At 38.6% G+C, this 17653-nt stretch overlaps 1 protein-coding gene across 18 annotated transcripts in view; it reads left to right on the top strand.

Moving 5' to 3' along the window:
- The window catches only part of LOC139129591 (roundabout homolog 1-like), a 364964-nt gene that overhangs the window by 325186 nt on the left and 22125 nt on the right, over positions 1-17653 (top strand). For all 18 annotated transcript variants that reach the window (XM_070695246.1, XM_070695248.1, XM_070695247.1 and 15 more), the window contains 4 exons: positions 846-979; positions 7422-7620; positions 14264-14451; positions 17286-17376. In XM_070695246.1, coding sequence (XP_070551347.1) covers positions 846-979; positions 7422-7620; positions 14264-14451; positions 17286-17376 — 612 coding nt within the window. The remainder of the gene's footprint in view (positions 1-845; positions 980-7421; positions 7621-14263; positions 14452-17285; positions 17377-17653) is intronic.

The following is a 17653-nucleotide window of genomic DNA, read 5'->3' as shown; positions in this document are numbered from 1 at the left end:
CCAAAGGGTTCGGGCCAAACTATTGCAAAAGGGTGGAGGATGAAGTAGCGGTATTAGAGGCAGACACACTTGAGACAGTTGTGCAGCGTATCTGTCTGTACAGAGAAAAATAGCAAGACACAATTGCTAAATCCCCTCCTTGCATAGCACAGTGAGAGTGTGTGTACGATGGATGTGTGAGAGAGGCTCCTGGGATTTGCTAACCAGATTTGTGTCACTTGAAAGATCGGTGACAGCCATACATGTTGAAGGGATTACACACCTGTTTTCTCCCAACATTGTTTTCAATGTGTTCAATGATTGTGTATGTCTTTGGTACATCAGCAAAGTGTACCTGCCAATGGATTGACTCTCTGAATATTTTTGTACTTGCAAAATTAAGCATGTACACACCTCTCGAAATTGAAAAACTTAAATTTTTCCTCTAACTTTCTGTGTTGAACCCTTAAACCATTCTCTCTCAAAACCATCAATAAAAACAGGGGTCTATTGCACAAACAAATTAATTGTATTAGATTTACCAATATTTGAAATCCAAAATGGTCACCATCTCTGTGTTAACTGTATGGAAAAAAAATTAAAAATTACAATTGACACTAAAATACGGAGATGGAATGTTGATTTACTCCAAGAACGTCAAAATCAGCTAACAGAAGCTGGAGATACATTATGTAAAAAAGTAGTGTAAAAATTTCAGAGTCCAAATATCTGTCCCTGAAGTGTGGAGTCCTTTCTCAATATCACTGCTTTCTAAGAACGAAAAGGTTAGAGTGCCTTTTAGAAACTGATAATCACAGTACAGTAGTTGTCACTTTGTTCTGAATTTTGCTTCTCTCTTCCCACAGTTGCCGAGGCTAGAAGACACCAAGATGACTTTGCTCCTCGGATCACAGAAGACCCAACCGATATCGTGGTGCCCAAGGCAGAACCGGCAACTCTCAACTGCAAGGCAGAGGGTCAGCCAAGACCCACCATACAGGTAATATCAGAAATACCATAAAGGGCCAGTACATCTAACTTTTGATGATTTTTCCACTATTTTTTTGTTTTTTTATGTCAACTACAGTTTCTTATTCTACTCCCAAATACATGTTGAGATACACAGTGTTCAGCTTGTCATCTCAGCCAGTACATGTGTAAAAACTGCACTGTTATTGTTGACAAGTGAATTCTGGTCCAGACTAGAATTCAAATAACAATGCATTTTACACCTATAGATGTTGTGATGACAAGCCACATAGTTATTTCAACATGCTTTGAGGAATTTAAAAAGAACTTGTGAAAGATGTCGTCAAAATTTCCAGCTACAGACCTTCTGAGTTTGTAAATGTGAAAACAATTTGGTATGCAAACGATGTTCTTTTGATTTTGCTGCACACCTGTCTGGCATTACTACAGGATAAGAAGTATGCAGGGCTCAGCCAGGTGTCTGTGTTTTACATTTTAGTTTCAGTCAGCCTGTACTGATCTGTACTTCTCCTCGCTGAGTAATCCCAAAGAGAGTCACCGTGATCAAAATCTCAGACATTGAGAGGCATTTTCCTGGCAGTGTTTGTACACTATTGCGCGGAAGGTAGAAGATGCGGTATTTGGTGTACATTTGCCGCCTCATCAACACCTGGTTGTGTTAGACCTAGGCGAATCGAAATGTAGCGGTGTGGGCTTTCCTCTCGTGTCACATTCGCTTGGTCACATGACGGTTGCCATGACACTATGGTGTCATCTTTGAATAGGGGGATGATTACAAGTATCTCCAGGCGGCGATGTGATTCCTTGCTAAAGGAAGCAGTGCATGCTACCCAGGATGCTTTGCTGACACACACAGCTGCCTGGCTGTTACCATGACAATCACTCTGTCATTGAGGGTCGCCATGGTAGTGAATGACTAATTCGTCCAACAACTTCACCGAAGTTTGCATTCTTGGTTGAGTTATGTCAACACAGGTTGCTTGCTGATTGCGATGGAACCATACTCTTTGGTGAACATGGCGTTGATGTTAAGATGGCCATGGTGTTCAGTATGCTGCCTATCTCTTGGGTAGCATGCACCTCAGTGACAGATATTTGGACTGTCAAATATTTCTTTTTTTCAATCTACCACTTGTGGGGGTCGTTTGCTGTTGCAGTAAGTAGCATTTTCACTGTCTTAGTTTTTTAAAAAATAAAAAAAAGATTATTTTCCATGTAGTGTAAACACTGGACTTGTGGCCATTTGAATTTCAAATATCGGAAAATGGGAGGCAATCTAGTTTCAAACTTTACACAGCGACCGCCGATTTTTATTATTGATTGGAAAGAATGGTTGAAAGTTTCATCAAGGAATGTTTGAGCAAAAGTTTAAGTCTATCAGTTTTGAGGCGCATACTGCTTTAAATCTAATACACAAGCGGCTTAAAAAGAAGATACATATTTTGCACAGGGTGAATCTCTAGGGAGCCGATATGACTTCTCATAGATCTCAGTGAATGCTATTGAAGTGCAAGGCTTGCAAGATGAACCAAGAAAAAAATCACTGATGTGACAAAGGCCATTGTTGCAACATTTAAATCCACACATACTGATTTTGTGTGAACCAGTTTCACCCCAGTCACCAGTTCATCCATCTTTCAATGAAAGAAAGGACAGCTTTCAGTGCAAGAGTGTGAAATGAAATATCGTAAGATTGGAGTTATACACATATTGTGCAATGCCAGGTGATATTTGCATGTTTTCCTGGAGCTGTGAATAGCCTCTTGCTGTTTTAGATTCAGTTGTGTTTTGCCATCAAAAAACTAAAAGACCAAATTCTTGGATGTCTCAAGATTTATCAATCTTGTCTCCTTGGTTACTTATAACTTAAACAGAACGACCATTATATTGCTCTTATCTTCAAAGCAAATAATCTGCTAAAATAGCCCAAATATGTCGTAAGTTCCTTACGAAAAGGCCAGTAGCTGAAACTTTTGATAATTTTCGTTCACTATTTTTGTTCTCAATATCAACTCCGTGCAGTTTCTTGTTCTGCTGCCCAAGGCATGTTCAGATACACAGCGTTCAGCTCGTCCTTTCACGCTGTACATGTGTAGACTGTGTTGTTGTTATGATTGAAAAGTGAAATCTGGTCCAACGAGAATTCAAATGTAAACAATAAAAGTGCATTTTACACGTAGGGTTGAAAGGTGTTACAACTTGCTATGAAAGAATACGAACTTGCATCCAAAACAAAAATAATGAAAAAAAAAATTATGAACAGTTGCAGCTAGCTCTTTAAAGAGTTCTCTTCAGCGGCTGAAAAAGCCAACAGACCATGAACTGAACGATTGAGGACTGGACTAGCTATGAATGGAATGTGGAATGTTACGTGGTCCAGCCACTCCGGGCCTCAAATTAAACCATGTAAAGAGCTATGAGACACGAAGATAAACGACTGCAGTTAACTGACGATGGCTTTAACAGCTGTAATTAGAGGATTACTTGAAATTTTTTGATATGTCGGAATAATAAGACCTAGCCCCAAAGGATGAGATAACTTCTGCTCAGAGGAAAGTCGGAGACAATTCTAAATATCTGATGGATGCCGAGACCAGGGCATTTCAACCGAGAGATGCAGGAAGACTGATTTATGCTTACTGGAGTTAAATAGGACAGAAGTAACGTACATCTGCAGCAATCTGTGAAAGAATGCGGCGATTTGGACAAGGTGTCTCAAGTTTTAGACAAGGTGTCTGTGATAAGTTTTTCACTTCAGAACACTGATTTTCAAGGTTCAGGAGTTCACGCCGGCGAGAGACGGCGGCGTCTTGCGAGCAGTGTGAAATCCGAAATGAAATTTTTTGTCTGGACACTGTGTCAGCTGCAGTGTCACGTTCTGGTGAAATTTGACTGAGTGTGTGTGTGTGTGCAAAAAAGTCAGGTGAAATGAGTAGAGTTAGATCAAGCTCTCTATAATGTTGTGGTCTGGTGATGAATAAAATACTATCTGAGAACGCACTGTTGTGTGGATCTCAATAATGAAAGCTTTTTACACTACCCGTGGTTTCTCAAGTCATGTCACTGTACCCAGCTCAGCAACTCATCTTGAAGTTTGTCACAACTCCAGAAACTTGAGCGACCCATTTGCTGTTTTGTATCATTCTATGGAACTGGCCACAACGACATGTTCGATGATTCATGGTTGAAGCAGCAAGGTTGTTCAGCACCCTGGTAATCGCATTGTGACAGTAGCAATTCTTCAGTAACCAGTACAGTAAAGACACCAGATTGTGATCAGCGAATACATCTTTGGTTTTGGTACTGCTACCTGTCCTTGTTTCAGGTGCCTTTTCGAAGAGAGAATTGCACCAGGCTACTCAAAGCTGGTTAACACTTGATGTCAAATTTTGATGAGCATAGGCAGTGCTCTGTAGTAGTGTTCTTATGGCTGTTTGGCTATTCATTTGGCCATCAGCTGTATTTTTTGATAATTTTTTTCACTATTTTCATTTTTAATGTCAACCACAGTTTCTTGTTCTACTTCTCAAAGCAAGTAGAGATACACAGTATTCAGTTTGTCAACTCAGTCTGTGCCGGTACATTTGTAAACTCGATAAAATGTTGAGAAGTGAATTCTGGTCTGGACTACAGATTGCAAATATAAATACGGTAATAACAGTGCATTTTGTGTAGATACTGTGTGGATATGCTAAATATTGGGTTTTTCAACATGCTTTGGGGAGTTGAACAAGAATTTGCAAGAATTTACCATTTGCAAAGAGAAAAAAAATCATCAAAAGTTACAGCTACTTGCCCTTTAACCTGTTCATCCCCAATTCCCTGTGAACAGGTCCACATTCAGCATTGATAACAATGGATTTGGGTCAAACCATGGTGTTGAAAGGGTTCAAAAAAGCATGGTCTGCTCAGATATTCTACAGTGATGACACAGCCAGATTCAGGCTATGTTGCAGTATCAGGAGAGAGTGACTGAGCTTCCTTTTGGCGTTCAGAAAAAAACACATCACACCAATGTAATGAAGATTGTCAGAGCTACTCTCGGCCAGCACTCACTCTCTCACATCAGACTTCCCTGGAGATGCACCGTTCCACATCGACCACTCCGCGGTTATTTGAAATATTCATAATCCGGGAGTCCAATTGCCAGTGAGCGGGGGTTTTCATTACAGCCATGAAATTGTAAAATGGGGTATTTGCATCTATTAAAAAGGGAGTTGTAGGGGGAAAGCGATCGGAGTGGTTTGTCAGACATTCCCGTTCGGTGTCGTGTATGTCGTTGTCAATCATTTCTTCTGTTGTGCGCATTTACTGAACATCTTACTGGGCAAGTTTTGTTGAAAAAAAGCAAAGTCTGCGTTCTGTGTCATCACTTTAGGCTTGAATTTCAATAGCAGTAACTCTACCCTAACTTCAATTTTGGGTTTTGATACGCGTATCAAAAACTCCCAAATAGATCCAGCGTCATGTTGGTGACATTTGCACCCAATCAACAAAAACGCTGCATTATCACCCTTTCATATTCGCTGGCGCTAATTGCGAGACGCGGGGCCCGCACTCGCTCAGAATTCTCAAAAAAGTGTGTGCGTCTGCCATGCCTTTATAGTCAGTAATCGGCGAGAGCCTCATCTGCATTCTAGTCGTGTGTCAACTCATTCCACTCCAGGTTTTCTCGTCATCTGGAGCATATAAACATTCACTGATCAGTGGAAAGTGTAAAATCTGATAACTTCCAAAGCAGTGCATAGCTCACCATCGCTGTAATTAATTGTCCAGGGGTTGTGACTTCCAGCCACATTTTCGTCAGATTCATGTAAACAACAGGTGTACGGGAAAAAACTATATTTTACATCTCACCGAGAAATGTCACCGAAATACTGGGTATTTGTGGTGTACATTCGTATTGATTTTGAAATAGCTCTGAAACAAATTGGAAAAATTCCCACCTGTGTATACGTTACTGACCAATGTTTACTCTGCTTTCGGTTTGATGGTACTGAAGTAATTTGGACATACCCACAAATGTAATTCTCGATCAAATCCAGCAAAGATTCTCACCTTACTACACGTCGAAGCTATTCAAAAATCTATGGAAAATGTTCTCACCAGAGTCATGCCCCAGTCTTTTTTTTCTCACACAAGTTTAATGAATTGTCCAACCCAGAGGTCATCCACATGACATGAACTTTGCCATAATGCTTTTTTGGTTTGTATCCACGCCGATTTATGAGCGTGAGTTTGGCGTGACATACGTGTACCCGAACACATGTATGGATGTGAAAAGAAATAAGTTTAGACCCTCCGCTGATTTATACCTTGTTTGCATCGGTATGCCCCGTTAAATATAGAAATATCTACTCCCTAGTCTGTCAAGATAATTGTATCAAGCGACTTGAAGATGTTAAAGTCAATGATAACAGCAACTGAAGACGTTTAGAATCAATTTATCAATGTTATGATGCAAAACCATTGAACAAGCTCATTGTTAACTCTTTTATAGTCTTTAGCAATATCACTTTACAAACACTCGCTTCTATAAATTAATATGATATATGCCACCAGACAGTTGGTTTCACAGTAAATTTTCACAGTTTGTCTTTCATAATTGGTCATGTGCTTCTTGCCAAAGAGGATATTTTGGGAACTGTTCATCATGTAATCCTATACGTTACAATAATACAGGGTTTATCAAGGGTGAAAATCGAGACTTTGTACATTCATTAAGGGAGACCCACAGTGGAATATGGCAGTGACCCCTGACCTCTATATTAAAAATGGTACCACTGATAGGCTAAGGGGTACGACCACCGAGTATTCTATATTCTCTTCATTCTGTTTACTGATACGGCAGTAATTATTATTTCCCCCTTAATATTTCAACTTTGTCGGCACAGTGCTTAAAAAGATATAAATAAAGATAAAGGGCATATGTTTAATATACTGTATATTATTATGATATGAACATTGATAAGTATTTTGGACCCTGATACATTTTATCATCCTCTGATTTGTGTACATTTTTCATGAACTGTTTCAATTGTATTATCTACAGTGTTTAAAAAGGATACATATTAGATAAAAAGTATTTGTTTATGATATTAAAATATACTGAACATTATCATGACATGTACATTATTGATATCTGTAGGGGACACTGATATATTTTGCAATGTACATTATGATATCAGTAGGGGACTCTGATATATTTTGCAATGTACATTATTGATATCTGTAGGGGACTCTGATATATTTTGCAATATACATTATTGATATCTGTAGGGGACTCTGATATATTTTGCAATGTACATTATTGATATCTGTAGGGGACTCTGATATATTTTGCAATGTACATTATTGATATCTGTAGGGGACACTGATATATTTTGCAATCTCTTTGTTAGTTACATGTGTATATTTTTTTTTATGACCATTGCTGTCGCTTTTCTTCACAGTGGTTAAAGGATGGTCAGCCAGTAGAAACCATCGCAGATGATCCGAAAAGCCACCGAACTCTTCTTCCCAGCGGATCCCTGTTTTTCCTCAGGATAATCCACGGAAGAAACAGTAAACCGGATGCTGGAGTGTACCAGTGTGTTGCTACGAATTATTTGGGAACAACCTACAGTCGCAATGCCACTCTAGAAGTTGCAAGTAAGTAACGGTGTAAATGCATATATAATATATATATATATATATATATATATAATATATATATATATATATATATATATATATATATATATATAATATATATATATATATATATATATATATATATATATATATATATATATATATATCTATATATATATATATATCTATATCTATATATCTATATATATATATATATATATATATATATATTATATATGTCAAAGTATACCGATGTCCTTGTGGGAAATTACAGTGCTCAATGCTAAACGGAGAGCATTATAAATAATAACACAAATTGCTTCAAGTATATAAAAATAGTATCTGTTGCTTAAGTTTCATGCACAGTGTAGTACCGGTATTTATGGCTGTTGTCAACCCCATGATATGACACACATGCATGCAGAGTTGTCCCGCTCAGTGATCCCAGGCAGAATGAAGCCAATTAGGGACTGAAAAATTTAGGGAAGTTTGACAAAGCGGTACCTTAGCATGTAAAGTCAACACTGATCTAGCGTGGCCAGAAACTGTCTATTAAACATGATTAATGTGGATTGGTCAGCCTCCATTATGAAATCCACCACACTGTGTCTATCAACACCAGCCATCCCTAAGTGGTGATTTAACGTCCTCCTGGTCGCAACTATCTCACAATCCCAGACACAATGGTTTCTTGTGAAAACAAGAAGCGGAAAATCACATAAAAACCAAGGCATTTACTTGAACCAATGCTGTCTAAAATTACACCTGTGGTTTGTCTGAGTACCTCAGCTAACACAACAGAGGAGTTCATTGCACCCCTTAGATGCCATGTGCTGTCCCCACACGCTGACATTGATGGAAACAAGCCCCTAATAAGCCCTCTTCTTTATAATGATAACCACTTCTAAGAAAGAATTGGACTCTATGGAGTTAACTCAATATTTAAAAAAAAAACAGGAATTGTCAACAGATACAAAAAAAATGAATGGGAATTCTAAAAGCACAGAGCACCATTGTGCTACAAATGTAAACTTGTTAATTTAGTTCAATCCAATGTAATTAAACTTAGGCCTTAAGAATTTGGAGGAGGGGGGACGGGTAGTTTGCAAAAGATAGGTGCCAACTTCTTGCATACCGATTCCAGAAAGATTAGCCGCAGGCTCTGAGATTCCTATTTCTCAGATGTTTCTCTGACTACGTTCTGGAGAAACTCCATACTTGCTTCAGGAAATTGAATACAGTTGTAACAAAGAAGACTGGATTGTTTTTTCTGTGGCTGGTTACAAATTAGGGAACATTGTTACAATGTAGAAATATTGTTACACTGTAGCCAGTTTGAAATAATAACGGGCGTGGAGAGTTCGGCCATCGTATTGCTTGTGAATATATTTTCATTGTGTAAAGTCAACAAATATGTTTCTAATGGCACCATTTGTCACATTCCGGTGTGGTTTATTTTTTGTGTCAGACGTAGAGTAGTTTCCAGTCCAAAAAAAAATAGACAAGTGTTAGTCGTTTTGCCTAACATGAATAGTTTTACGATCCTCAAGCAGAAATGGTTGTCATGGTTAGCTAGGATTTCCTGTCAGAGATTGATTATTGCAAACATTTTAATTTCTATCAAAGATTGATTGTAGCAAAAAATGTTTTAGCGATCTCATTCTCTCAAGTCATATCACCTCACTACCTGTTTAATCCCCCCCCCAATCACCACATGGTTTGGCCCAAAACCATTGTTATCAGTAACGATTGTTGACCCATTTATAGGGGTGTGCAGGTTGAGCTTAACTTACAAATTTCATGGGACAAACACTGTACAGTCCTATTGACATTCAAAAACCAAAGATTTGAACTTCTGGTCTTAGTTTCGCAAAGTCATTTTAACCCTTTCACCCCCAGTTCCCTGTATACAGGTCCAACTTTACCATAGAAAACAATGGATTTGGGACAAACCATGGTGGTGAAAGGGTTAAGGTATTCTCATTGAAAAATAGGGTGGGGCAAATGATGTTGTTACCAGCCAAATTCTAACCCTTTCACCAACATGGTTTGGCCAAATCCAATTGTTATCAATGGTGATTCTGGACCTGTTTACACTTACAAGAAGGGGGTTATAATGGTGTGAATACCCAACACTTGGAAATTCAAAATGAGTACATTATGCGTGTTAATAATCTTATATCATTATTCACTAAAACAAGATGATGAAAAATGGCTTTACAGAATTCAGAATGAGTTAGCCTAGGACCTGGCTGCTATTTCATACACGCCCTACATCCTCAAACGTTACTGAAATGATGACTCGGTCTTAGGCTTAAAGTGGGGCAACCAAGCTATAAATCAGAGAACAGTTATATTTGGAAGATGCGTTCTCAGGGTCCTCTCTAGCACGTGTCAAGGAACAGACATTGTTTTGGTTTCCAGATGTGAGTCCATCACGGTCATTGCCATTGACATGTTCAAGAAGTGCTTCAACATCCTGTAATTACCGTGAATCTTCCACAGCAGTTTCCGTAGCGGCACTGTAAACATGTCAGCTGTTAAATGAATTTGAAACAGTTACCGAGAATTGTCAGATAGTTAAATGTGGTATTTTCACTTGTTTATTTGATTTTACTAGCACGTGTGTCTAGTGGACAATCTGGAATGGGCGCAAAAATGTTTCGGTCAGTCTCACATCGGAAGTGCCTCATTTAATAGAAATTTCATGCTCGTCACAATATGTTGATGTAGAAATGTGACTGTTTCCACTCACTGCTTGTCATAGTCTGTCTTAGCAAAAAATGGGGGGGGGGGGGGGGTGTTATGGACGCATGTGATCACTCAGTGACTGAAACTGATGACGGAACTGTCTGTAACTTACACTGAGTGCAACTTCCAGCCAATCAGATTGCAGCATTCAGCACATGTGACATCCATTCTCTATTGCTGACAAATGCATGTGATTTTCCCAGACTCTTATGAAATATATTGTATCATCACTTAGTCATCTGCCATTTTTTCAGTCAGTCAGTCAATTATGACAAAAACTGGCTGTGAGAATAATACTATTCTCATCAGGTGTGTGGCAGATTCGGCCAATGGAACTGTTACACCGCTACAAATTGAACCAAAATTTATCTGAAAATTTATTTCACATGTCAGTGACAGCAGGTTTCTTTGTGAGCGTCCACTATGAGTGACAACCATCCCCATCATCATCGGCCGTGTGATTTGTCCTTAAACACAGAAGCTGTTCCATAAAATTCCTGATGCATAGCTGAAATGATGGGTGCTCAGCGACTCGGGATTGTGGAGCTGTCACACTCCCTGTGTGGGCTACATAAGATAGGATGATACATTTCAAGAAAGTATTTGTCGGGAATCTCTCGTTTACGGTCGACTTGGCCGGTTATTAAGTCGGTGATTCATGATTCACCAGTGTTGCGAAGACACCAGTTTTGAATTTGCTATTAAATGTCAGTGAAGTGACGCGCTGACAAAACCGTGACTTCAATATCTGAGGTTGACGTGACTGTAGTTTGAAGTAGTGCGCTGGGGATATTGAGTAATCGACAGAAATATTCTTTTATGCGCACTCTAATGTGGCTTCTTGTTTAAGTGATCTGTGAATTCCGCACTTTCCTTCGTGACATTTTTCATCGTTAGCAGTTCTCCCTTTAACCCTAAACCCTCTTGAAGTTCTCTGTTTGTCAAAGTGTTCGCTGTTCAAAGTGTCAGTGCTGTCGTAATTTCACCCTTAATGTACTTCCAAGTGCTTTTAATATTTTGTAAAAAGCATGTGATATATTGCTGCATTACAATCATGCCCTTTTGAGTGAAACTTGTAAAAAAAAGCAGCCATGAAACCACCATCTTATCTTGACACAAAACTTGACTTTACATCAACAAGTTTCTGAACTATATCGCCATGCCACAAACCAGAAAGGTAAAAAAAAAATTTATTTTCATCTTGGAGATTGTAAAGATTTTCTGCTGATGGTATAGAGACATTCAGTCTTGATGTAATGTATTCAACTGTGTTTATGTGACAGAACATCGAAACGATGATATTGTCAGGAAGATTAAAATTATTACTGGGACATCTGTCTGGAATAGACGAATATCTAGTATGCAACTTAATGCATGCCAGAGACTGCATTCACTAATAGTGGGGAATTGTACATTCATGAACAAAAGTCAGATATTTGGTATAAGATGTGAAATACATTGTGAATATTATAAGAGGGGGGGGGCACATGTACCATGTATAGAACAGGTCTGTATTTGGGTGAAGTAGACAAGGTTGGGAGAAACGCGGAACTTGAGTTAATAGCCACCTAACCAACAGTCATTAACAAGATTGGAGGCATGCCCCACTTGAAGCCGGAGACACAAACAGCCTGCACTGGCCTTGGTTGGCTGCTGATACCGACCGTAGGTATTGCCCCACTCAAAGGTGGAAACGTAATCTAAACTCCCCCCCTGCAAATGCTGTATCGGACTGCACGGTTCAGTGTCGACTGCACGGTTCAGGTGTAGCCAAAAATGCAAACACGATGCAGTTCACTGGTTTCAGGGAGGGTGGAAGGGGGTGAAAGAGAGGGAGAGAGGAAGAGAGTTGGAATATGCAGGAAAAAAAGTAACTTTGTAATGCAACACCGCAGCAATTAGAGTTAAAAAATGAACACCTATTTGAGTTAAAAAATGGGGGAAAAAAAGAGAGAAAACAAGACCGTCTCTCAGGGGAGCAGGAACTCGGCTATGTAAGGTTGAGTGAAGTCCAATAAAAACGATGGCGCCAAGCCTTGATTGTGTTCAGCCATGTTGAATTTCATCTGAGGCTCCCAGGAGACAAACAGTCAAGATGGCCGTCACCCAAGATGGCAGACTACAAGTTCCCTGTCAAAAATTTTCTGGTATTTTGGTTCCGAATGTCTGTCAGCACCTGTATATGCAAGCAGGGGGCATAGCATGGTCTCACAGACTTAATTTACTAGAATGCATTGCTTAGAATGTCCTGGAACATACACCATTGCTATAGTCTGGTCGTTTGAAAGCTTAACTGAATCAACAAAAAATATTGATTTAATTTCATTTTGAAAGCAATTTATCTGCAGAAAGCCACGGTACCAATTAACTCCCCCATTGCAAGTCAATTGTGACCAGTCTTAATGGATCTGATCAAATTGCGGTTAATGTCTCGTGAATTCAGTATCGTATTTAAACCAACCCGATGCATGCCGTTAATATCTGTGTAAGCGATACCCAGCCTGATAACGGCGGAGGTTTATCATTTTGATGAAATTCAAAACTGGAATACATAGATCAGGTCGTAGTCGTGATTGGCGCGCAGTTGAATGGGAATCGGTATTATAGTCGAATGCAGTCCTTTTCAGATAGGAAGGACAAAGGAAATACTTTGTTTTGTCTGCCTGTCGGAAAGTTGGATTGTAGAGAAGTCTCTGGATCGTCTCGTTTCCTGGGCAAATTCCAAGGAAAATGAATATTATCTGTGATTTTTGATCTGATAATCGCCAAGACTACTAAATAACAACAGGACAGACTGAATTGTCGTGAAATCATCGAGGTGGATTGGTCTGTCGACTAATAGCCAAAAAAAATCGCCCTGAGGGGGTTGAAATTGAAACCAATTTTCCCGTTAATGAAGTCTCCCAGAAGATAGGTGTCACGCAGAAGACCTCACAGTTCCCCCCCCCCTCCTCCAAAAAGACCTTGGCTGGTCTGCGATGGGGGTTGATTATTTCACGGGTGATTTGCTCCTTTGTAGCTGCCGGCGTTTACAAATTTTATCCGGCGTTTCTTAATTTGGTGGCTTTGTCCGTAGAGATTATCAAGGCATTAGTTTGGCAATGATGCTAGGCCCAGACACCACACCAACATGAACAGCTTAGCTTCAAACAGAGCTAGATTTGTACTCAAAGGGGCGGGTTTGTCATGAGCTTTATCTTCAAGCAAAATGTATAAACAACACAAATTTTAAAGGAGAGCAAAGGACTAAAATCACCTAAACCATCAATATCAGCAACCAGTAATGCGAGAACCAGGGATTGAACACTGCCCCTTTAACTGTGTAAACTCTATCAGGGAACGTGCATCTTAATAATTAGATACAATATCTTTATGTAAATCTGTGACATACCTAGCTAGGAACAAGTATGATAATTATTAATATGGAATCTCATGCGAATCTGTGACATACCAATCTGCTCAGGCCATTGTTGTAAAAATGATATGATAATAGCTGTAATAATACTTATCTAGAATCTTCTTTTCAAATCGGTTACATATCGGCCTAGAAACCAGCATTACGGAATTTCCTACAAATCTGACACACCTCAGTACACGTTATACTGTGTAATCCCTGAGCCAGGCGTACGATATTTTGTTAAATTGAGTGACCTCTTTGTCCCTCCTCCCTGAAAATAATTTGCCCAACAGGAATATCACTGCAACATCACAAAATGGAATTTTGAAGACTGCAGCAAAATGAAACCAAAGGTCAATCATGGGTGACAATGTCAAAGGTCAAAAAAATGTTTGAAAAAATTACCACATTTTGCAAAATCACAACCTGTGAAATAACAAGAATCTACTTGCAGTTCAATTCATTGAGAATTCTTTGTTGACAAATTTTCTGTTTGCCTTTTTTTCTCTGCAGTTTTGAAAGAAGAGTTTCGAGAAGAGCCCACGGATGTTGTCGCGGCAACTGGAGATTCTGCAATGTTGAACTGCCTCCCGCCGAGGGGGTATCCGGAACCCACGGCATCATGGGAAAAAGATGGCAACCTGATCGAACCAAGTGACAGAATTCAAGTATCGCTCGAAGGACACCTAATGTTTGCACAGGTAGATAATTTTTATGAATGGGTAATGTCTGTTACTATTTTGTGATGGATTTCCTCATTAGTCCCCGCGGACGAAGTCCGGCGGGGACTTATAGATTGGGTCCCGTCCGTGTGTCCGTCGTCCGTCCGTCCGTCCGTCCGTCATCAACAGTTTCTCAGACACTGCCAAACCAATTTTGTTCAAACTTGGCACAAAGGCATAGCACTATGACCTACAGATGCACATCGATTTATTTTGCGATACGATCCAATATGGCCGCCAGGCGGCCATTTTATTACAATTTTTTCATGTACGGAGCCATAACTCAGACATGTTTTAATCGATTTTATTCAAAGTTGGTACAAGGACATTGACCAATGTCATAGATATGCATGTCAATTTGTTTTGTGATATGATCCAATATGGCCGCCAGGCGGCCATTTTATTACGATTTTTTCATGTACAGAGCCATAACTCAGGCATGTTTCAGCCGATTTTATTCAAAGTTGGTACAAGGACAATGACCAATGTCATACATATGCACATTGATTTGTTTTGTGATACGATCCAATATGGCCGCCAGGCGGCCATTTTGTTTCGATTTTTTCATGTACAGTGCCATAACTCAGGCATATCTCAACCGATTTTATTCAAACTTGGTACAAGGACATTGACCTATGTCATATATATGCATGTCGATTTGTTTTGTGATACGATCCAATATGGCCACCAGGCGGCCATTTTATTACGATTTTTTCATGTACAGCGCCATAACTCAGACATGTTTCAACAGATTTTATTCAAAGTTGGTACAAGGACATTGACCAATGTCATATATATGCATGTGGATTTGTTTTGTGATATGATCCAATATGGCCGCCAGGCGGCCATTTTGTTATGATTTTTTCGTGTACAAAGCCATAATTCAGGCATATCTCAACTGATTTTATTCAAAGTTGGTACAAGGACATTGACCTATGTTATACTTATGCACATTGAATTGTTTTGTGATACGATCCAATATGGCCGCCTTGTGGCCATTTTTTTTACGACTTTCCATGTCCTGAACAATAACTCAGACATGTATCAAGCAAATTTATTCAAAGTTGGTACAAGGACATTGACTTATAGTATACATAAGTACATTGATTTGTTTCTCGATATGGTCTGATATGGCCACATGGTAGCAATTTTGTTATGGTTTTTTTTCATGTCGAGAGCCATAACTCTAGCAAGTCTCAACTGATTTTATTCAAAGTTTGTACCTGGACATTGACTTATGTAATACATATACGTGTTGATTTTTTAAACAGTAAGATCAAATATCGCTGCGTGGCGGCAAATTTGTTACGATTTTCTCATGTACTGAGCCATAACTCAGACATACCGGTATTTCCACCAGTATCATTCAAAGTTGGTACAAGGACATTGACCTATTTCATACATGCTCGTCAGTTGTTTCACGTCATGTAGCAGTATCATGTCAATTATTGAAGTTTCATAATTAGGTTGATATGTCAGAAATACTGCATCAAATTTCATGAAACTTTGTACAGATGTTAAGCTCACATTGCTTTAACAGTGAAAAAGACATTTATCAGTGTCATTTTAATTAATTTTAATTGCATATGTAATGAACTTTCCTAATTAGAGTGATATATCCACAAATACAACGTCAAATTTGATGAAACTTGATACAGATGTTGATCTCATAGTGTTGTAAATACTACATTAAACTTTATGAAATATGGTACCGGTTATCTATTAGTGTTAGGATAGAATGAAAAAATGTTTTGCAACATCCTGTCAACTAATTCCCAGTTGACTCATTTAATGACCTTTAGGATAGTGGCCTACATTGGTTTTATGTTTTTCATCACCATGGAACTCATTCTTGGCCATTGAGTGCCATCTGTATCAAAGTATTTTTATCACAGAACCTGTAATCAAAGTACCCATTAGCAAGCGGGGACTGGGTCATCAACGATGACTTGTTATTTATATCTCAAATATCATTCACAAAGAAAACAGGCTCTTCCTTTTGATAATATTTTTATTTATCCATTTTTCCCCAGAAAACCAGTACCTCTCTCTTCTTTACCCTGTGAATTAAGCCTTGCCAGCTGAGCATATTCAGTACAATATCAGATGTTATTTTTCATTGAGAAATGAATTGAAATCTGTATTTAACCCTTTGAGTGCTGTAATTTTTCCCACCAAAATTTTAGTGCAACATTTTACCAAATTTTATGAATTTTTCTTTGATTAATATGATAGTTTTGGAGCAAATGGACATCACATTTAATTAACTACAGTTTTTTTTCAAAATTTTGGAAAAAATCTGAAAAAATTTTACTGTACAGTGGTATATTTTGTAACGGTGACAAAAAATTGACTTTGGTGCTCAAAGGGTTAAATTCAGTTGTAAACGATATCACTGAATATTTATACCTACAGGCATACAGACTGTGCTGACAAGTAGAATACTAGGAATTTCAACAGAATTTTTAGGAGCATAACAAACTATCCAACATACAGAGCAAATCTTATGAAAAAAAATCGGAAGTTTTAGCTTTTGAAGTTTCATGCACTTTTCATCTTTTCAATAGAGCATACAGACATGTCTGTAATTTTAAGTTTAATCATTTGAAGTGCAATGTGTTTAGCGTAAAAATGTACATTCTTTGCATCAGAACAATTACCCAGTTTTGTTCAGCGATTGAAGCTTGAAATTTTTTTGTCCTGGATGATATTTATGATCAGGAAAGATGCGCGGAAGATAAAGTTGTGAAATATAGTCTGCCTATGTTGGTATAGCAAGTCAACAAATGTTATTTATGTACATGTACCTGTAGGTGAGACGTGAAGATGCTGGCCAGTATGTGTGCATCGGTAGCAATGTGGTTGGAGAAAAGAGAAGCAGAGAAGCAACACTGACTGTTAGAGGTAAGAAACAAGCAAACCCATCATGGCTGCTAACATCGATTACCATATTACCATAGCAACATCTATCAAGTGTGACCCAGTACTACCTGTTACAAAGTTAATATAATAGGTCTATTCCATCTACACAATAAAATAATTGATATGCAAAACGTACATATTTTACCGAAGTTTTCAAAAAATCATTTAAAGTATTTTGTCCAAGAATGACAAAAAGTGCATGTGTCATTATATGAAACCATGTGGTCACATTCTGAAGGATGTACACACCAGTGGCAAC

Source organism: Ptychodera flava, chromosome 3 (genome assembly GCF_041260155.1).
Source record: "Ptychodera flava strain L36383 chromosome 3, AS_Pfla_20210202, whole genome shotgun sequence".
NCBI classification, from domain to species: domain Eukaryota; kingdom Metazoa; phylum Hemichordata; class Enteropneusta; family Ptychoderidae; genus Ptychodera; species Ptychodera flava.
Note: the sequence above shows the minus strand (reverse complement) of the source record. Positions and strands in the feature narration are given on the sequence as shown.